This window comes from Pyxicephalus adspersus, chromosome 11, assembly GCF_032062135.1.
Source record: "Pyxicephalus adspersus chromosome 11, UCB_Pads_2.0, whole genome shotgun sequence".
Classification (NCBI taxonomy): Eukaryota; Metazoa; Chordata; class Amphibia; order Anura; family Pyxicephalidae; genus Pyxicephalus; species Pyxicephalus adspersus.
The window spans coordinates 40750045-40773104 of NC_092868.1; the positions used below are offsets into that span (position 1 = coordinate 40750045).

Genomic DNA, 23060 nt, shown 5'->3' on the forward strand with positions numbered 1-23060 from the left:
TTGAAACTCCTATTTATTGTACAGCGCTGCATAATATGTCGGTGCTATATAAATCCTGTTTATTATTATTAATAATAACAAATATCACACTCAATAATTAAATATTAAACTTGAAATATCTGGGAGTGTGAGATGTAATATGTTGCAAATATCCATACCAAGCCCAAACTATGGCCGTAAGCAAGCAAACTATTTTAGATAGCAGAAATTCTGACTTCATGGGCAGGAATGGAAGATGTTCAACTTTCAAGACAACACTGCCCCCTGCGGCCAGTTCAAGGTAATGACGGCTTAGTGGTACGTGTATTATTGTGAAAAATAAAGATTGGCTTTAAAAGCTAAAGGGCATACAAGACTAGAAATACAAATGACACCATCTACAGTCTGTGTTTGGAGTCTGATCACAAAAGGTACCATTACTCTTGTGGCCTTTATACCCAACACATTTGCTGATACTGTGTCCTATGACACCTTACACATGAGAAAACAATGAGCTAACAGCCATACATCTTGTCAGGGTTCACATACACACAGAGCACAAGTTTGTACGGGCCATAAACATGTAAGCTCAGATGAGAGAAATAGAAAACAGAAGGGCTATTGCCATTGCTAGGTTAAAAGAGCAATGAAATGATCTCAAAACAGCTGGAATTTACTATAAACAAGAAAACACAATGTGCAATATTTGGTCGGTGCTTCCCAAATAGGAAAATCAACTGTATTCCAAGTATATTCTACAGCATATTCTGTGTCTTCAAACTATGTACCTTTTACTTCCAAGTGATGTGAAACATTTCACTATAAAGAATTGCAAAAAAGATGTGAAACAGGAACTTACCGGGTCTCTGGATTGTACCCCAGGATGTAGAAGAAGGAGTCTATCCTGGCTTTGAACTCCCGAGCAGCAAATATATCTGAGAAATGGGAAATGTTGCACTTGCCCCTGTCAAAAAAATACAAATTTAGCAAAGGCAAATGATTGACAGACAATACTCATTATTGGCACACGTCCCTTTTCTTTTATACATGTACAGTATTTTTTGGATTTAACTTGTATGAATAGCAGGTCAGGGACTGCATTAATGTTTTCAATATTAAAGGTTAACAGGGCCTTCTAACATGTGGATGCCAGTTATTGTTTCTTATAGGGTCCCTTGAATTACCTGTTGCTTCGCTGATCACTGCAAGAACTGATAATATTGTACATGTGCCCAATTTTGTCACACCCCTGATCATTCCTGTGCTCTACTTAATGTTTGCTAGTAGAAAGAATATGAATTACATTTGCTAGGAAAGAATAGATTTTGTAATCAGGATTAGCATAGTAAGCAATTAAGTAAATATCAGCCATGTTTACTTCTGCCTTCCCTCACTGCCCAAAAGTATACAGAGACAATTCAATTTCCATTTAATAAAGAGGAAAACCACCACAAAATGATATTTTGCATATACATGGATCATGGGTGAAGGGGCAGTTCTTGGCTTCTTATGCTTTTAGCAGGTAAACCTTCCTGCCAATGTGTTTCTGACCATCTTTGTATGTCACGGCTGATCCTGGTGCTTTCTTCATTGTAATGGCTCAGCAGATGTGCAGCCACAAAACACTCATTTACCAGAATGTCAGTTGTGGATGAGCCAAGCCACTGCTTGAGAAAGAATGACGTAAGTCCACATCATGGCTCTGCCCTGACATACAGCTGTAACCCATTCATTTTTAAAAGTCTTTTTTTTTTTAATGGATTATCCTGTAAATTATTGAGCGGGCAGTGACAGAACCAGAGATACCAGGATCCACAGCACCTAAACCTGCTTGCATACGTACTATACCAGATCCTGATCTGTCCAGGTAGGACATCCATTTCCAGGCTCTGCAGGACTGTGTGGGGTTCCTGTAAAGCTGTGCTGTAAGTAAAAGATTATCCATTCTGGTCTCTGGCTCCTGACGCCCCAAGCGCAAGTTGGAGCTAATTTGCCTTGAAATCAGCAGCTCTGGTTATGTGGCTCTGAACAAAGCAAATGTCTCCAGATGGTTTTACTTAAACGCCATCTGAGCGTTATTATCAAACAGATTACTCGGTTTCACGTTCTGCCGGCAATCATACCGCAGACCGCCAAGTGAAAAGCTGTGCCAGGAAAATAATTTCAACTTCACCTCTTTTCACTCCAATTTGAAATAGACCAGGTCCCTTCCATAAACTTTCCACTTCCCCACAAAGCCTATGAATGTGGCTTAGGAGCACATTGTGTTACCTTTACACATATAGAATTGGGCTAGCTTTATTAGATGGAACGGAGGATACTTCTAACATTACATACACCAAGGAATGTTAGGCACAGCTAAGGTCTGTATAATGGTGAATAATTAACTAATTCGTTGAAGAGGCAACACAACTGCTACTGGTTCACAATCATACATTAAAAGACCAGATTTATACATATGTCTAGTCTAGGATTTTTTCATAGTTATGAAGGGGAGACTTAAAATCCTAGTCAAATTATGTTTGTCTAAGCTTAATAATTGGAAATCAAATTTTAGCACCAGATGTAGAGGACAGGAGTAATCTTTAAATGGGGACACTGTTCTGGTGACAACTGGTTAAAACAAACTCATGCTTTGTAGAGTTTTCTTTCCTTTGCATCTCAGGGACAGATAGTGAAAGGATATAACATACTAATAGGACAAAATGAAACAAAAAACTGATAGAGCTCAACACCTAAACGTGAAGATTTACCTGAGAGCAGCCGCATGGTAAGTGTCAACGTAATCTGAGATAAAGAGCTCTCGATTCCGAATGACTGGATCTGTGATGACCAACTCCCGGCCAGAATCTACACAGGAGATAAAAAGGAAAGTATTGTCATTGATGCATAACATAGCACTGCTGGGAGAATGACAGAAGAGTGTTCATGAAACTTAAACAATACAGCAATATTAAGTTCCCAGGCTTTTTTCCTATTACTGTTAAGCAGAGAAATATTTTTGGAGCTGGACTCACCATTTTCATTGTGCCGATCTTGTACCAGGTGCTGGTAAACTGAATCTGGAACCTCTGACTGACGGTAGTACCACTTCACATTCATCAGTAAATGGTCTCGTTTACTCTGGAATATTAAAAAAATTAGTCACATTTATGTAGAGATCAAAAGGTTGGAAGCATACTATAGAACAAGTAAGGTAGAATACAAACAGATAATAAACCTGTTTGGAGGGCAGCAAAATCAAATACCTCTGGCCTAGAGTATTCTGCCAGGAATAAATTATATCTGGACCCACTGTTATATATTTCTCCAAAGTCATAAAGTGTAGTTTTTTTTTGGTTAGCAAGTCCCACATTTGATTAAATTGAAACTATACAAAAATTGGAAGCAGGAAAACTTTTTTTGTTTGTTTTAGTAAGCAAGATACAAACAGCAAACATTGTCAATACATAACAATTAGAGAGTTAAAAAGCCGTCTCCAGAAATTATTGGCAATGTGGTGGAGGTAAATCCCCCCAATAGGGATACAAACATCAAACCTGATGATTGTTCTACCCTCCCCCTTCCAAAAGCTGAAATAACGCTTGTGCTACATTAGTTATATGTGGATAGTTTTTAAAGGAGAATTGGCCACAGAAATAAAAATGATTTCCATAGCTTTAGAGGGTGTCAAATTTTAAAATCTTCTTTAGAAACTTAGAACCTCCAAAAACTGTCCACTCATTCTCTGAAACAACTGACCAAGCGAAGCCTAAATTGAAAACATCAGCACAGTGAGTGAAATAAGCCCCCCACTGCAAAGCAATCTAGGAGGAGAGATGTGCAGAGGTTTTCTCCTAACAAAACAACAAGCCAAACAAGGTCATATGGATGTCTAAGCACCGAAATGTTATGGAAAGGGTTTTACACCCCCTCATTTCAGCTTTTTATTCCCAATTGTTGCCTGCCCGAGTACATGATCTAAAGGGCTGCAGCAAAGAAACATTTTTACTTCCCTTTGTAGAGAGGTCGCACTGGTGCTGATCTGTGGGAACAGAACTTGAAATTTTCAGGGCAATTAAAATGTTTTCAAATGGTCCATAAAGACCAGAGACAAGAAAATCATGCAAATGAGTGTCACATCAACTCCTGCTGATCCACAACTCATCTAGAACAGCTTTTCATAAATCACTGCTGTTTAGGATGCAAAATGTAAAAGAATCATTTGGAGTTATGCAAGTTTGCAACTATGAAACACCTTAGGCAAGGTTTACATCTGCAAAGATGTGCATTATGCTGTGTAAGCATATTAATAGGTTGCCTACTATTAAGAACACTAAATGTCTAATAAAGAAGACAAAGACCAAATGTCATTCAGAAAGAAATACAGTGTTCCAATGTTTGTTCGTACATTTGGATATGTTGTAGAATTTATACAGCTGACTGACTACAAGCTGCCCAGGGCCCTAAAGCAGCAAAGCAACTCCAAACCATAACGTTTCTACCACCCTCCATCATGGTATAGGGTTCTTTTTTCAAAATGTATGCCATTTGTGCCAAACAACTCATTTGTTTACAGCATAGACGTCATAGTCTTTGCCTATTTTTCCAAAAGAAAATTGTGGTCTTAATTTCCTTTCTGAGAAAAAAGGCTTTTTCTGCACCCCTCCAGTGCACGTAATAACAGGGCCTAGATGAGACCCAGTAATGAAATGTTGGGTTCTTAGACACCCCAAGCCCCAAACGATCAGCTCTTGGGTTGCATTCGCTGGGTAAGTCAGTCATGGACACATTAAAAGTTACTGGAAAGCTATGAAACGTTTTCCTTGTATTTGAACGTTTCACAACCTTCTTTCAGAAGGCCTTGGAGAGCTCTATTATTCTCAGTGTGATGGCACCAAACACAGATGATCAGACCATAGATATATGAGGTTTAATTAAAACAAGTTCCACTTGAATGTACCCTAAGGAGACTCTAATCGGACTATGCAGTTGACTTTTTGACACATCCATTTATTGTGTTACGATTACTAAAGCACAGCAGCCATTTATTTGTTTACTAATAAAGCTAAGTAACTAGAATTTTCAAAAGGAAGTAAAAAATGCAGCCACGGTTCATTTGTATCCAGGCTGAAGGCATTAGAGGGACGCTGAACATTTTTCCTACGGTGGGAAATATTACCAATCAGACATTTCCCAATCAGTCTAAGTGCCGTTATCCCCCCTCTAAAAAAATTATGATACCTTATATTGATTGGATCATCTCTTAATTTAGTAACTCTCTAGAATTCAGGGAACCCCTGCTACAATTACTATCGTGTGGCAGTCAGTGAGCAAAATGCTTCGTACATGGCTAAGGGAGTGAGAAGAATGTCACCCTTACAGATAGCCAAGATCATGGGTGTCCCTTAATCAGACCTGAGAATCACACGTTGCTCATAGCTCAGGGAACCATTAGCAACCTCTGGTTCAGAAAATCTACTAATCAACCCAAAACCTGCTGGCCTTGGAAACTGTCAAAAACCCTTATGGGTTACTTTACTCTTCCACACCTATTCTACATCAGTTTGCAGCCACTAAGCCATACAATAAGCAGGAAGCAAAGCCTGCTTATGTAATGACCACATAGGATGTTAAACGGATTTATATAAAATGGCAAACTTTACCCAATATCCCCAAATTTACACCCACTGAAAGGATATTAATAGCTTACATTATTGTTTGGAAACAAAATGTCTAAATATAAGCCGGGGCTCTGCAGCAATAAAGACATTTAGGAGAACATTATACAAGCATAGATGAGGGCTGCCCACAAAGTTCTTTAAACAAACTCCTTTTGTTGAAACAGCCCTTTGTCTCCATACATCTCTTTTTACAAGTCTGTAACACAAGAGTAAGTCATACTGAAAAGCCAGTGTACTTTTCCCATATTCCAAATACTGCAGGAAGTTCAGTATGGCCTAAAGGGAAATTAACATTCTTTCACAGTGAGGCAAACCACACAGAGTTTATTTTAATTTCTGCTACGCAACGGCTTTTTTTTTTCTTTTTTTTTTTGGTAAGCTGTAAGCCTGCACGAACATTTAATCCTGCATAACACCTACTTGTGGCTTTCAAGGGGTGAACGAGGGAGAAAGGAGGAGGACTGCGGAAAATTATCACTGGGGCTTTCATTCCAAGCCCTCTCATTAGTAGGCGGAGTGCAATCTTCACAAACAGCCAGGAGGTGGCAGCATCAGGCCAGAGAGAAAAAGGGATGGCTGATATTTTATAATAGCACACAGCATCAATAGAACTCAGATAACATACAACATGGGTGAGGTGTCATACTAGTGTCATACAACACCTTTTACATGACTACATACTCCAAGCAGCTAGCAATTAAAGAGAACCTGTCAGTCATCTGTAGGTATCAGTATTTGGAAATTCCTTTGTAAACCAATAATTCTTTACTGTGCATCTCAGACCGTTTCATTGTGTTACATCAGGAATATGCTCTGTCCAAAAGCCATCTTGCAGAATGACAGCACCCAAACCTATTGTGGCTCCTTATATTAGTAACGGTGCAAGCAGCAGAAAAGGGGCTTTGACTAGAAGTCAGGGAAGTCCAGTCTCTATTATTAAAGCTATTCCAGGATGGCACACAGCAAAGTGTAATCTAAATATATAGGTATAGATTGGGGCTCCCTGCTGCTTCTAGAGTATTCTTACAGACCGATTTACTAGAAAAAAAAAATATATAAGCCTAACATTATCAGGCCTATACCAGAACTACATAAAAGCCGATACTTTTTCCCCTACGACTGTTCTATCACCATACTGAGATAAACATACAGGAATAGAGCTGTATTGCTATAGTATAAGTGCTCCGGTGGGACAGATGTTTAATGTTTCAGATAGATTATGATTTTCTTCTCAGCTGAGCGTTTCGTTGGTTGAAAAAACACAGCGCGGAGATGCTTGCGTGACACAAGGCTGTGAGATTTGACAGTAAGGAATCTTGCAGTGAAACCTCTAGGCAGCCAATGTCATCACAGATAGGCCATCAGGAAATGAAATGTGGGCTGCAGATTAGCTGTGATCACAGGGTAAGGATGGGGTGCAACCAACATATTACTGAATCTGAGAGTACAGTACTAGTGTCAGGCTGTGGTAGTAAAGAAAACAAAGGGATCATTAGGATATTTTGATTTCCTCATCACCGAACAATAGTTGTAGTTTAGTATAAAAGAAATAGTAACCGGAAGTAATAGAACCCTTCCCCCCCACTTCCACCTAGGAGCAAAAACCCTGACAGTGGCTTTAACCCCTTTATTCAAAACTAAAAATATATTGGCGATAAAAGCAAACATGCTCAAAGTTTTAAAACACTAATGGTTATCAATGCTTACAAAAAGGATACAATAACAGCAACAAAAATTACTCAAAAGTGTGGACATAGCTAGCAGGAATTCTGGCTATCATACAATCTACATGTGTCATACAAAAGAAGCTTTAATCTTTTACAAAACTTTCCTCGAAAAGCTGTTAGCAGCTATGGTGGCTTTCCTTAACAATTCTAACCAAGCAGCAATTTATAGGAGCTGAACACTAGAAGGCAGTACTGAGCTGCTCTCCAGCCTACTGGATCAGAACAGCCATGAATTCAGATACAGTGCACAGATCTGCTGATGAGGAGGGATTGTGACAGATCTGCAGTATTGCTGTGCCACAGGTGCTGGTGGGAAGGCAAGGTGCAGGCGATATCCAGCTCTCTATACATTGCCGTCTCCTAAATGTGTCAGGCAACAACAGGCCGAGTGACGTAGAATACAAATAAACCTATGTGCCTGACCACAAACAGGATCATTTATTAAGGAGACATAACTAGACATTAGATCACTGAAGTGCCCAGCGGGGAACGTTGGTTGCCGGAGTGCACAAACTGTACGAGAGACTATTTTGAAGAAATACTCATTACTCTTCCACAGTTCCCTATCAGGGCTCAATTTTCTCAAGATCAAAATCAGCTGCCCATTTTATAGGTCAGCAATCCATCAGCGGGAGGCAGGGAAGGTGAGTCTGAACTTGAGCACATTTACGGTCGGCTGGCCGGGACTGGAGAGATACACCAGCATCCTGGCAGAGAATTCGGGTTGATAGTTTATAAATATATACAGTGGTCTGTCCTGAGTTCATTGTAGGAGAAATGTCTCATGCATTCCCAACACACTTAAGGCTTATCATATATATTTTGTATTAAACATCAATGTTCCTGCCCACCAGAATAAATTACAGAAACCTCAAGTTTCCCATTAGTCTAAAAAATGAATACACCGGTCTCTGCTACTTACAAAGACTCAACCTGTTCCTGCAGAGTTAAAGTGTAGATTTTATATTCCTTATCCAGCAGAGTGCTAAAAGAACAAAGACAAGAATGAATTGAAGTCATTTCTGTATTTTCCCACTGCTCTCATAATGCTCTAGCAAGCAAATAAATTATAAGCAGACTACTGGTTAGTTTTCACTAAGGATACCCTCCACCGGCCTGGATGACTAAATATCCACCAAAACATCCAGTCTTGACCATTTTCCACCTGTCAAGGTTAATCAATGAGGACATGGAATGCCCTGTAAGAATTGCAATGCTGTTATGGACAGGCAGGTAAAATGCTGTGGCCCTTGGTGACATGTATGGGGTACTTAATAAAGCCATTCAAACTTTCTGGATCATGCTCATGCATTGCAGATGAGCTCCTAAATGCTAGCCATCTGGCTGACATTGCACAATTTCCCCAACTCTTATTGAATGTCCAGTTGGATATTTGTGAACAATTGCTTATAATTAAGCACTAGAGGCACCTAGTAATGATTTGTAGTTTATCTGTCTGGTATGTAAAAACATTTTAATTATTGAAACTGCACAAAGGCCAAAGAACCTCCTTAGCCAACAGAGGCCTATGTCAGTTGTACACATGGGCCCATATTTAGCTACATTCACCGCTTCATTTGTACGACCTCTCAACGGCAAACCCACAACCCTCCCCAGGCTGGCACATCCATAGCAATTGGCATGTCCGATTTACAAAAGTATGATATATGCAGCAAACCAGATGAGACCTTATAACATGCTGAATAATCAAGAGTTTTTCCACATCAGGTAGCAGCTATGGCAAATTACAGAAATTTTATATAAATAGTGAACAGTGGTTACCAAATCCTCAGAGAATAAAACCACCATCATTGTGCGGGCCACAGCTGTCCAGCAGATATTCTGAAAGAGAGGTTTTAAAATGCCTCATTACTTTTCCCATTTATAAACTCAGCTTCGTATAGCTGTGTGCTGGAAAACACCCATCCTGATGTGAACAAAAGTGACAGCCTCGGCCCTTCACAGACTGTCATTCAGCACAGTTTAACATCATTATGTGGAACCAAAGGAGAGGCAGTGGTCACTTGTGTCCCATCCAGCAGGTCACACTCACAAAGTTGGGTAAGAAAATATATTGGTATTTACATAAATATTTGTTTTAAAGGACTTAAGTTTAAATATTGTGAGGAATAAAACCTCTATGCAGTGCAATCTTAGGTACTCCCTTTAGTTAAGGTCTTTAACACTATTAGTGACACAACTGCAACTCATTAGCGCTTTGATGGTATTTAACACCCAAATCACACTACCGTTACCACAATAGAATAGAATGGAGGATATGAAAGCCAATTTAAACACAAACCTTTTTCTGTACACATTATTATCGGCTCGTGGAAAGGAATGTGGTTGTGTGTATTTATATATACGCGCACGGTGCTGAGCCCAAAACTACCTGCCTAATATTGTAAGGGATTTTTTTTGTTCCCCTAAGACTTAAAAGTTTCAAAAAGCATTTTCAGAACTGGTCAGCAGTGGCAGCACCTCCATGTTAATTTCAAGGCAATTTTCTTCTAAAGAATGCTGAGAAAAGCACTGTCTGCCCAATGAAAAGCCCATTTTCCCACACCGATGGACTAGCACCAATGCACTTATATGCAGGAATCAAAGGCAACCTTAAATAAGCAAAATGGTTGCCTTATTGTATATAAAATTTATTTAATGTAGATGGAAACATTTGTTAAATATACATAGATATCTTTAAAAAACTAAGTTATTTCCCTTTAAATAAGCAATTAGAGAAATGCGGAGCAGTAACAAATTAGATTTAACCTCTTTAGACCGTTTGGCACAATCAGAGAAAGAATACGATTTATTGTCAATGTAGGCAGTGCGTTATTTGTCATATTAGGATCTATTGTAAATGAGAACCAAATCCCATATCCTGTGCGGTATAATGATCATTCCAACCAGGAGAGGTTTTTCCATTAGGAACATGCTTTGATGGCTTATCTCGGGTGGACACGCCTGATCACAAAGAAACAGCAGCTTGATGGAGGGCTGTAATGGAAACTAGGAAATGAGGAGGCTTGGTTAGGGTTTGTACAATCGATCAACATGTTTAATGGAGTCTGAGCACTGGTGAGAATAGAATGTTCCTAGATTAAATATGGTTGGATCTGAACTTTAAGAACAGAGGGAAATTCTGCTCTCAGGAAGTTCAGTGTGGTGGGTTTTATACCACCTTTCCAAACATCAGAACAGAGTTCTTTCAGAAAATTTCAGTCAAAATTGAATTTAAGGCTGGCGGTGGGTGGACAAGAATCAAAAGACAACTAGTGGGCCCAAGTTTTTAAGTTGTCAAGTGATAGTACATAAAGGTAAACTGCCAACAGCCCTGAACTTGGTTACCAAAGGCTAAGTACACAGTGCAATCATTCAGGATCCTTTCCAACGTCAAACGACTGCACGATGCATGAACGAGTTCTGTACATACAGCGCCGTTCTACTCTATGGAGAGGGGGAGAACGATGGAGTGACACCCTGCTGCGCTCTCTCTCTTCACTTGCATTACCATCATTCGTCGTCCATGGATCCACCAGGACAGTCATTCGGACAATGGACAATGAGCACTGTACACAAGCAAGTTTTTTGTTCATTATCAGCCTAGATATTCATACCTAACAAAAAGTGAAGCAAATATAGAGGTTCCACCTAATCACTGAAAATAGTAACTCACTACAAAGTCAGGGTGGAGAGTCAATGGCCTATGAAAACCCTGACACCCCAAAGCTAACACACCACTGGAACTACCTTCTATAACATTTCTTGACAATTCTTGCCACAAACTGTGTGCCAGGTAACGACGTGAAACAAGTTACATTATGAAAGCAGTACTTGTGTTGGAAACTAGGTCCTAAAAGCCTAGCATTTTGTAACACCCTCATATATCCCAAAGTTTATTCTTACCACAGACTTTCATGGGAATAGATTATTTTCAGCATACCATTTCAATCATTCTTATCACTATCATCATAAATGTACATTAAACATTTCCTCAAATCTACTGAAACCTAATACCGAAAGAAGGGATGGTCTATCATAAAGCTAAACATTAAGACCCAAAATGAAGCAAGCTGAAAAAATGTTATTGCAGCTGATTATGTATAAGGATAATATGTTTATTATAAATACATATTTGAACAGATGGTGTAAGATAATGCAGCCATAAAATAGAGTAAATGAAGGCCACAAAGTGAACATTATTGGCTAGGTTTGGTTGATGAGCCACCAGCAGACAGCGAATCTCAAAAGTATGTGATGTGAATGAACGTAGATGATAATCCCTCAGCATTATTTGGGTAGTGACAAGCTGGCCCTTCGTGATCAACACTATGCAGAAAACCTTGTAAATTCTATTTGTTAAACAATACTTGAATTCTCAGAAGTATAATGCTCCAGAAAGCATAGACTAACCAACAAAGCTCCCTTGCACATTGCCGAGCACCTCTTATTAGATTCTATACTGAAGATGACACTACAATTCCCACTGGCACCAACACAGCCAGGTGCTTCATAACCGCTAATAACTTGTTTTCATGTGGAGATGTAAATTTGCCATCAAAAATGGAACTTTTGCTCTGAGGCATTTAAAATCTAACGTCAGTAACTAGCTGTAGGGATCAGCCTTTAGCAACAGAACGCAAACCGATGCATATATTGGTACACATTGCTAACTTTGTATTCTGTGCCATAACAAAATATTTATACAAGGTATATGAAACAAGTTGCGCATCATCCATTTTTATATACAAGACAATATAATGCAGATCAGTGAAGAAAGGTGGTGTAATGTAAATAATGATAGCCAGCAGATACTTAGCAGCACTGGTAAAAGTTTATTGTGAGGTGAACCAAGCAGTGAGGCATTAGTTCTCAGGCTCCTGGGATTTTTTTGGCCCTGAATAATGGCTCAACCCTGAAGTTGTTGCTCTTGTTACTGTGTTGAGGTGAAAAGCCTCAATGGAGCACAATGCTCCCACTTCAACCTTTAATTGAGTTTCTTACATGTGAAAAACTATGGAAATTTATTAGAAATAAAGCCTTTGGTAATTACCATAAATCAGCTGTATAAAAATGTATGTTTACTGTACAGGTTATGGTGACAAAGCAATGGGCTTTAGAAACATAAGTGGAGTATTGGCATGCCACATCCTAATGTGTGCAGTTTGTCAGACCCATCCCTTTAATTAGACATTGCAAACTAGTTTATCATAAAAATCTAATTTTGAGGTCTCACCTAAATGGCAAACTATCATCTGTGGTCCTAACATGAATAAAGTTCAGCACATCTGGCACACTGAAAACTCAATTTTATTGGAAAGAGTTTGTGATTGAAAGTTGCTGCATATAAGACTTCCCATTACAGTCAGATATGTTTTGGTAAGAAAGACTTTAAATTCTTTAGCTGTATATCTGGCAGGAAGCCAGCCGTGTAAGAAAAACACTTTCTTCAGGATCCAAGTTATATTACAAATACATGAAGTCTCGATAAGCTCCTTGGACCTTTTTATTTTTTTTACTTACTACCATTTCATATTTCAAATCAAAATTTAGGTTTACTTGCCCTGGAATAAAAGCATGACTAAATTATACTATAACACCTTTTCTTTTCCCCTGAATACCGCTTTATGCTATTAGCTGATAACGGAGGCTGAGGAGAGGATGGTGGTCTATAGGTCAGTGTGGTCCAATATCACATAGTTTACTGTATGCAAGTAAACACAGCCCCAATTTAGCATTATAACAGCCTTGTTCCAAAAGCAAACTCAAGCTTACGAAGATAGTCTGTTATTACTTCCCTAGGAAATGATTGCCTGAAGAGGATTCCAACCAGATCTAAGATGATCATCTCATATTCATATCCATTTTCTCCCCAGAAATGTTTTTAGGCTGGGTAGGAAGACGCTGTAAGCGGGTGGTGGCTCCTGTATTGCGACCCAACTTTTCAGTAGCCATACAAAAACAGCTGGGTTGTTACTGAAACAGCTGGGGGGTGCACCTGGCTAAAAGGGAGCTGGGGAGAGCAATGTATATATTTCCAGGCAATAAGTGAAAAAGATTTGTAACATATCGTCAGCAATAAAAAAAATAAAAAAAAGCTTCCTTAAAGCAAACTCCCCAATCAAAAAGTCTGGCTTTGTACTTGGTTTTCACTGCAGGTGCCACCATGCAATTTAGTGCCGGGCTCTGCCGAGAATAGATCTAGAAACAAGGATACGTATGCTCAGGAGTTTTATTATCCATGGCTGCTCAGTGGCTAAAGAGGATCACAGTGTACTAGGAAGATGTAAGATGGCAAAGACCTGGAAAGATGGTGGCTCGCATCTTGAACAAATCATTACTGCAGGTCTCTGATTAAAAAGGTAGGTGTGTGCCATAGGTGCCATTTATGTTACATAGAAGTAACAAATATGACACAAAACCACCCACACTTTTTTCCTTCTGCATTAATTTAGCCTAACTACTGTACTACATAATTGACTGCAACCAAATTTCACAGACAATCTAGAATGATAAATAAGGGGATAGTACAAGGTTGCTTCTGTTTCGCCTTCTTCCTGCATCATTTATAGTAAAACTACCAAAGCAGGGTTAAACTTAATTACAAGCCGGACTGATAAGGCTCACAAATGTCTTTGGCAGGTGAAACATCATTAGCAAAACAGACATTAGATTGTGCGTCTCTTTGAGGGACAGCTAGTGACATGACTATGGACTTTGTAAAGCGCTGTGTTATATTGGCGGTATATAAATACTGTGTATTATTAATATAATATAGTATCTACTGTTACTTATATCTATTGCCTAGAGATAGATTGAAATAATCATGTTAAAATATTCACATGATTTAAATATACACAAAATTACATATACGCTAACTTGCATTTTTTTGGCCTTACACAAAAACAAATCTGTGCCACACACCGACTTTGTTGCTTAATACTGTGCTGGCACAAACTGTTAAAACCTTTTGCAGTTATACATATATAGAGAAGAATGTGCGCTCAGTACCGCTATTCCAATGTGTTTTGGCCCGAAGCGTTACACCAGAGCTTTTAAAAAGCATTTTTCTTCCTGCTCTGGTTACCACAGGCATACTGTAAATCAAACCAGCTCTACACCACTGCATTCAGGCAGCAAGCCGTTACCCAACAACTCAGGGCATTACCGATGCATTTAACTAATCATCGAGTATGTGCTGTGGTAATTACTTTCCATTAAGGTTTCCTGCTTTAAACCTACAGAAAAGGCAATCTGTAATGGAGAGGGGGAACTGTTCACGGCGCTTGACATTTGGCATGAAATGTCAGTTGTGCTACATGGTTTAAATCTAATTACCAAACACAAGCAGAGAAAGTATCTCCCTCTCGCCCACAGAAACAAAATAAAAGAGGTGGAAAAGTAGGCTGCTGAAGCAGCGGGCAGATTTTCTATGTCCTTAGGAAGCCTTTAAACATTCCAAGCTTTTTAATATAAATACCAGGGAGGTGCTTATTAGGGTCCTGGCATCACCCCACAAAAGCTCAGTCATTGTAAGGGCAGAATGGGACCACACAGAGCAGCCATCCATATTATGGAGAGCACAAAGAAAAAAGAGGGCCGATACCGGACACTGGGAATGTACTCCAGATTCTCTTAGATTGTAAGCTCAATGTAACAGGGTCTTCCCCTCCTCCTCTGTCATTTGCAACCCCTATTTATTGTACAGCGCTGCGTAATATGTTGGCGCTATATAAATCTGGTTTATTAATAATTAACTGTCCTTCATACTTTGGCTGTCACGTGGCCACATCCGACTATTGGTCTCACTGACTGAATTTACTAACAATAGCTGCAATGCAGTTTAGGAGAACATGTGGCCAATGAAACCAGTCCGCCACTTTGCTTCTATGCACCATTTCCAATTTGAGGTTAAGAAATAATTAAATTTATCCCCGCATAGTTTTTTACATCTGTAACTAGATAGCGAGGCCAAGACAGCCTGTGAACCTGCGGCAGTCATATTTCCATCCTCATGGTCTCGGGACAACAATTACACCCAACTGTTGTGTTTAATATAGAGTTGCCTTTTATAGGGCAGTTTGTTTCATACAATTAACTGATCAGCAGCCGATTATGGCCCTGCATGCAGACACAAAAAAAAGCTTTACCAGCTCGGACACATGTTCATTCAACTCTATGAACCATCCAACCAATATTCCCAATATTCCCATCTAAGGAACAATTGCTACATGATTCGACCCATTTTAGTGACAGCAATCACTTCCTATATGTCTTCTGTTGGTAAAAGCTGACCCTGGGGAGCGTGCACACAGCAATATAAACACACCCACACTAAACAAGCTAAAACCCTAATAATGATTACCATGTATTATTTTATGCTGGATCCATCTGCAGTTACAACTTCTCTTAAAGATATATCACTTTTTAATTCATTATATCAAGCAATGTGAAACAGATGCCACTTGATTGAAATAATTTCCTGAACTGCACAACCCTCACGATCTAATTTAGAAAAATAAAAAAAACAGATCTAGTGGAAAGGATCGGAGCACAATTTAGAGCTTCAGCAGCAGAGCCAGTAAACGAGGGTTTGGGCTGCAATAGAAAGCATGCAGATTGCTGTGTGGGGAATTGGAATGATGGGCAGTTAGTGTCGGCTGCTGAAGTAGTAGTTTTGTATTAATGGCGAAGGAGAAAGAATTTATATGTAAATCACTTGCATAAACTACACACTGGAGGTGAAGAGAAAGCACTGGGTAGCGTGACAGGCTGCAAAAAACCTTAATTTACTCTGCAATAATTCAGCTGTTAACACTTGGCGTCACAGCTACCAGGAGCTGTCCAACATAAAACGCTGGGCGCCAACTCATTGGCAGCAACCCCACAACAAAGGCAGTATAGGTCAATACACAAGTGTCTGAGGCCTCACATTATCGTATAAATAGTCTCATATTCAACCATGTGTATTTTATATTTTCCTATGTATTTGCATAACCTACAGAGTTGGAGTGCAGCCAGAGTCTTGTCTAGCCCAACCACTGTATGGGGTTATTTACAAAAAGACATGAATTATAAGGTTACATTTGTCCAAAACCTGATAACAGTTGTCCATTATGGCAGATTTATATTGCAAGGAGGAATAATATTTGTTTTATTGGTACAAAGTGATCCTATATGCTGGCACCAAGCGAGGGCCCTAAGGCATCAGAGTCTGTGGCTGGGTCCCTATGGTAGAATAATTGCATCTAGCCAATATTAGTGGCCAAAAAAATTAGTGAGAACAAAGAACGGCTCTTTGTTGCAATAAGTATGTTAAATTCAAACAATGTATTTATAGTTTGTGCAACATACAGTTCAGTTCACCAAAGATATTTGAAATAAAACATTTACAATAATCAATATTCAATCAATGTGAAACGCGTCAGGGTTTGAGCATTGATTGAATATTGATCATTGTAAATATCTTTGGTGAAGTTTAACTTCTGTACTTTGTATGTTGCACAGACTTACAATACATTGTTTGAATTTAACATACTTATTGCCACGAAGCCGTTCTTCATGTTCTCTCACTAACCGTCCGTTTACAAACCAGGCTCGGCAACTCTAAACACATGAGACCTCAGTTAGGACCCTACTCTCTATCTACCAATCAAGCCAGGCTGTTCATGAACACTGCAGGCAGTGCTTACAAGTGCTCAACAAAAAGCTTTGTGCCCGCCATGTCTACATCTCCTTGTTGCTATATCACCTCCGCTCTAAATCACAGTTTAAAACTTTATTTACCTGTTCCTTATTATAAAGCATTCTGGGGGGAAATGCCAGAACACTAACACAGCTTTCAAGGCATATTTAAATGAAGCAATATTTTGGCTAACACTGAATCTGTGAAGGTACACAACATGAACACCGTCATATGTAAATGATTTCTCTGATGTGCCGAGAGGAGGAATCTAAAAAAAATAGCTGCATGATTCATGCAACAACCATTTGTCAAAACTGCACTTAAATGACTTGTGTTGACGAAGCAAAAATCTGCAGCTTACCTGTATCAGTTACCTGTGGCCCTGTGTATATGAAGGACTAGTTCAGTGGTGTGTTTATACATGCGATGGAGACAGACGATATAGAGAGCCATAGAAGGCGATTTTATTGCACACCCACCACTGCTGTATAATTTCACTGTAAACATTGAAATTGATAAGAAATATGTATCTCAACGAAACAAGACAGAGTGGTAAATATTCAGACACGGGTGAATGGACAACATGAAGGAACAGATTGCTTTGTTGTGTTGGGTGGGGGTGTTGTGGCAAATCAGATACATTCACCCTAACATTCAATGATCGTCCCCTCCCAAGCACTTCCAGTACTGATTAGCCTTCAGGTGGCTGGGGAGCTGCTGGTACACAGCAGTCTTGCTGTAATGTTTGCAATAAAACAGGCTGAATAAGGGAAGTCATTTGTTACATTATCAGAAACAGAAGCCAATTTGTTCTATGCTTCTGCTTCCTCCATAGCCCAGCTACACAACACACAGGGAGTTAATCTCATTAATAGCAAGGGAACAGATTTCTTCACCGCTTTGATGACTGATCTGCCTGCAAAGGAGGCAGCTCAATAAGACGTGTTCATCCAAATACCATTTTCTTGGCTATGTTTCTCCCTCTGGTCTTTTTCAGATTTATCTTTTTTTTCCCTCCCTCTTCTTAATAACAAGATCTGAATGTTTTACAGCGACAGCTTGTCTTGGATTTCAGCACTCGCCTTGCTCTTTTTCTATTCAAGATTTCACCGTCTTTCCCGCGCCGTAGATGTGGGAACGTGGCGTTCACAGATCAGTGACATTGGGGTTTTTCTTGGAATATGACAACAAGCAGGTTTTGTTTCATCTTGTCATATTGCTTTATTAAATGTTTAAAAAATGATGTGAAAAACACACACAAAGACTCTATTGAGCATATTTGTGAAAAAGACTGCCAACATTTCTCAAGTTTTAGAGGGTTTTCAAAGCGCAAGACTTATTTCATGCCAAAAACTCGTATGAATATTTATGACCGAGTTATGTGGGCATTTTTTAGATGAAAATGAAAAAATATTCCCAAAGTAGGAAACACAAGTGTGTGTGCGACCACAGATCATCATCAATAACTAGACCATCCAAAAGATCCTTCTACTGAAAGATGGCAACAGAGAAGGAAGCTTCTATTCTACAGAGTGTGATTGTGTTTGGTCTACAATGTCATACTTATTTATGGGAAACAGATGCCACTGTCCAACATACACAGTGCCATTTACATCCGTCACTGGTTTTTGTGAACACTTGTATGATTGTGGTGTTGTGGTGAGCAATTAACCTCTTCACCCTTTCAGGCAATGGAAGGGGGGCACAGTTACCAGAAGAAGCCAATGTTAACCAAACAGCTTGATCTGGCATTATATCCCCCAGAACCTCTTGCTAATAAAAACAGATTAAAAAAAAAAAAGTGATGGGATAAAGAAAACAAAACCCAGAACTGAGCCACATACACTATCCCCAACCACTACAGGTGCTTTTGCTTGTTGATGAGAGAAACCGATTCATCATTAATTAATAGTGTTAACATTAAGATGATGAAGGCATGGGTAAACAGTAAGAACAAACGCACAAGTACACACACACACACAGCTGTTCAAGCCCATCAACACAATGATGAGATGCAGAGTCATCACTATAGGAGGCCAAGCAGCTTATGGTTGGCACTGTGAAGCAGGTCAGCAGCACATGAGTCATTTGCTTAGATGAATGAGACGCTTTGTGTTGACCTGCACTTGGAAAACAGCGGTGTTATCCCACATCCCTCCACAGGGGGGCCCCGAGCATGCAGCTTCTCATGATTATACAATGGAGCGGTTAATTCAGCCGCAGAATAGACTTGTAATGAAAACACATTGCAGTTATGAAGGCAATTCCAATATGAGGATATTCACAGACATAGGAATATGTGTGTTCATCTACAGCTGTATATGTGTTATTTTACAATCCTCACATCCTAAAATTGTAAGCTCTTCGGGACAGGGTCCTCTCCTCCTCCTGTGTCACTTGTCTGTATCTGTCATTTGTAACCTCTATTTATTGTACAGTGCTGCATATTATGTTGGCGCTATAATAACAATATTAATAGTCCATGTTTGCAACTAGTGCAAAATGTGCTCCAATGCTCATAAAGTAATATACGCTCTATTGAATGTTCTTATCACTCACTATAAAATGAGCATTTCCTTTTTTCCCCAACATAAAAGGGTGCAGCAGCTCAAGAACAGCCTGTGTTCGTCGTCAGGGGTATTTCTCAACATTTTCCAGTGCTTCAAACTGTAGGCCACTAATATGTCAGGTGAATAGACTGGGCCTTGCTGGAAAGCTGCAAATTTATAAACTGAAGTCTGATACAAAAAAGAAGGGGGTATATCAGAAAAAGATATCACAGCTGCAACCATGGCGAGTTGTGCTACTTCATAAAACCCAAGCTATATAGATATACATGGGCTTTGTAAAGGGTGAGCAGTAATTTTGTTTTTCCTTTCCAATATGTTAATATTTAGGACAGGTAGCAAAAGTTTATAATGAAATCTGTAGTTCCATCTCCCTAGATAAGGCGGATGAGAAGATTATTATTATTAAACAGGATTTATTTAGCACCAACATATTATGCAGACAGACAGATACAAACAGACACAGGAGGAGGAGAGGACCCGGCCTTGAAGAGCTTACAATCTAGGAGGTGGGGGAAGTAACACACAATAGGGGGGATGAGTTTGTTGCGGACTTTAACCTAAACTTTACTGTACACTATCACAAATTTCGTCTTCAGTTTTCCTATATGAGGATCCATGCTGCCTTATTCCATTAGCAACAGCACACAGGTGATAGAAGAGGTAACATTGGCATTGTGAAGTTGTTTTTATGCAGAACCGGTCATCAGGACCTCTGGCCAAGCCCAGATTCTGCAATTACACAGCAGCCAGGTGTCTTAGCTCTGCTCCAATGTCAGTAGATGAACAGAGCCCAGGGGTGCTGGTAGGTATTAGGCAGCTTTGCGATTAGACTAGCGATAAAGCAGCAGGAGATCTATAAAACAGCTTATGTTAGCACGAAGGTTTAAGTCTGCTTTAGGGGTTCGTTTTCAAGGCAACATTATAGAATAAAAGCAATGAGGAGGTGCCATGTCAAGTCATCATACAAACATTCCCTAAACCTAGATTTATATTTTAGAGAACACTGGATGCTATAGAATTAGTTCTGTAAAATACATTCTGACAACTATGAGGCATCTTCATTCCTGTCATTATCTGCCATTATCTGCCATCAGAAGTGCAAAGAACACAGATAGTGGTAACTTGCAGAAATGCTGACTTTCCACCCATCTAATGAGAACAAATCAATATGGCAACAATAACCGCTGCTTGGAAAGAAAAAAAAACTCCAATCAAGCTAAAATATATTCAAGCTCTTGCAGACAAACATTTTTGTGGATCCACTTGTCATGTAACGTTCAGACGGGAATCATAGCTCAAAGATAGCAGCAGTGGGGACTTTAAAAACTAAAATCTATATTATTGATTACAGTTTAAGGTGTTCTGTACTTTACATTGAGATATGGCAAAAACTTCCTTGTGCCTCAGATTAAAGTTAAGGCTGAACTATGGGCAAACCGCTAAAGTCCATTCAGAGCACGTTATATTCATCTGTGCTGCACATATCAGATGTGCTGCACAAGTATTTTTATTTAGCCCTGATTTACACTAATAAATGGCAAGGATGCGGTAAAATGAACTGAAAAAACACAACAGCAGGGTACAGCACCATGCTGAAAAAGCTCCAATCTTTAACAGTACGCAGAGAAATGTAGGAAAAAAATCCCATCACTGCTCAGGTGCTGCGGGTAGATAGGGACGTGCTCGAGAATTGCTTTTAAGGAAGGGGAGGGAGCCGCAACACAGCAAGGAGCCACACATCTAGTTTTCAAAACAACAACAAATATGCTTCACTGTGATAAGAGGCACTATGATAGCTCTCACACAATGAAAGGGTATTCCAGTACTGCAGACTTAGCAGGAAATCGGGCTGTTTTTATGCTTCGACAGCTGCCAACGCTGCCAGTTTCTAAAACAGCGACTCAAGCAGCGCGAGTTCTAACTGGTATATGGGCGAGGGTCTCGGGGGCATACTGAACATGAAAGCTTTTAGGACACTGCACAGAGGTTAAATCATACAAAGAAAATCACAGCAGTGGTGCCTCCTTACTAGCCACCCAGATCAGATTAGCCGATGCTGGGGTTTGAATTCTACCTTTCAGATGGAGTAAAGGTCTGAATGCAGCGTGTGCTTGGGTATGTGAAGGGCAATTTTAGTGCCACATTGGCAGAATTACCGGTAGGTGATCAGGGCCATGTTGAGTGCACTGGGAATAAATAAATGCAGAAGCCCTTTAGAAAAGATGCTTTATAACATACAGCTCATGTAATCTGTATACATCTGTAAACAAGCTGGCTATTTTAAAGTGGATCCATCAAGAGATGGAGAGATATAGAGATAGGAAGATATAATAAATAAATAAAATTAAAAAAAAGATAGCTGCCAATGCAAGTTGTTTTTGCATTCAAAATTTACTGCATGAGTGGTCTCAAATGTGAGTGATCTCTGCATGTCTGTGGTCTCAAAGGCAGAAAAGGCAACTTTAAACCTGGAAGTGGGTAGTAGTTGTCCGTTTCATAATTCAATAAGGCAGTAGTTCCAAAAAAAAGTATTTCTAAGTAATAGTTACTGAAAATGTCCTTCAGTAGAACGGTGCAAAGAAAGTAACCAATAGAACCCAGCATGAAATAATTTTATCTGACTCCAGAATGCTGAATTCTGGTTGGCTGTGTATATATATATATATATATATATATATATATATATATATATATATATATACACACACACACACACACATATATATATATATATATATATATACACACACACACACACACACACATACATACATATACACACACAAACATTTATTACACACACATACAATATTACACTTTGCACAACAAATACCCCCATCACTGACAATTTGGCAGGCCCGTTAAATTGCAGATAATGAAACATTGTAAAGAAGAGCCCTGTTTAATAATTTAGCCTGGCGAAGGCTTTATATTGATCGCTGTTTTCGGCACAAGGAGTGAATGTTATCGCTTGCTTTACAGCCCGGTGACAGCACGGCTGCCTTTAATCAGCAGGCAGCTAGCGGGCTTAACCTCCTGAGTGTTACATGGTGATTTATGTGGCATTAACCAATGCTCTGCTGGCCAATAAGGCCTGGCGCCCACAAAAAAACGGTTTTAAAACCCCTGCTCATTAAAGAGGTACCAGCTACTGTCATTTCCGTGCTACTTTATGGAAAAGATCATTGAAAGTCCATTAGGAGTAAGAAACACACAGCCATTTTCTAAATGCTTTAACTATGTATGAAGCTTGGCAGCTTGCCTTAAATCTGAAATGTCAACCGTGCTTCAGTGCAATAGGATTACACTAGAACTGCAAATCTGCTATTACGCCTATCAGACATGCATGAGGTGACCAGGCCTCTGGCTTTCAGACAGCGATGGCCATTATTCCAATTTATAAATGTGTTGGAAACTGTTGTAACCAAGGTGGGGA

At 39.4% G+C, this 23060-nt stretch overlaps 1 protein-coding gene across 11 annotated transcripts in view; it reads right to left on the reverse strand.

The window, feature by feature from the left end:
• Positions 1 to 23060, reverse strand: part of RERE (arginine-glutamic acid dipeptide repeats) — a 199129-nt gene that overhangs the window by 41953 nt on the left and 134116 nt on the right. For all 11 annotated transcript variants that reach the window (XM_072426388.1, XM_072426389.1, XM_072426390.1 and 8 more), the window contains 3 exons: positions 2997 to 3102; positions 2733 to 2829; positions 839 to 943 (listed from right to left, as the gene is read on the reverse strand). In XM_072426388.1, coding sequence (XP_072282489.1) covers positions 839 to 943; positions 2733 to 2829; positions 2997 to 3102 — 308 coding nt within the window. The remainder of the gene's footprint in view (positions 1 to 838; positions 944 to 2732; positions 2830 to 2996; positions 3103 to 23060) is intronic.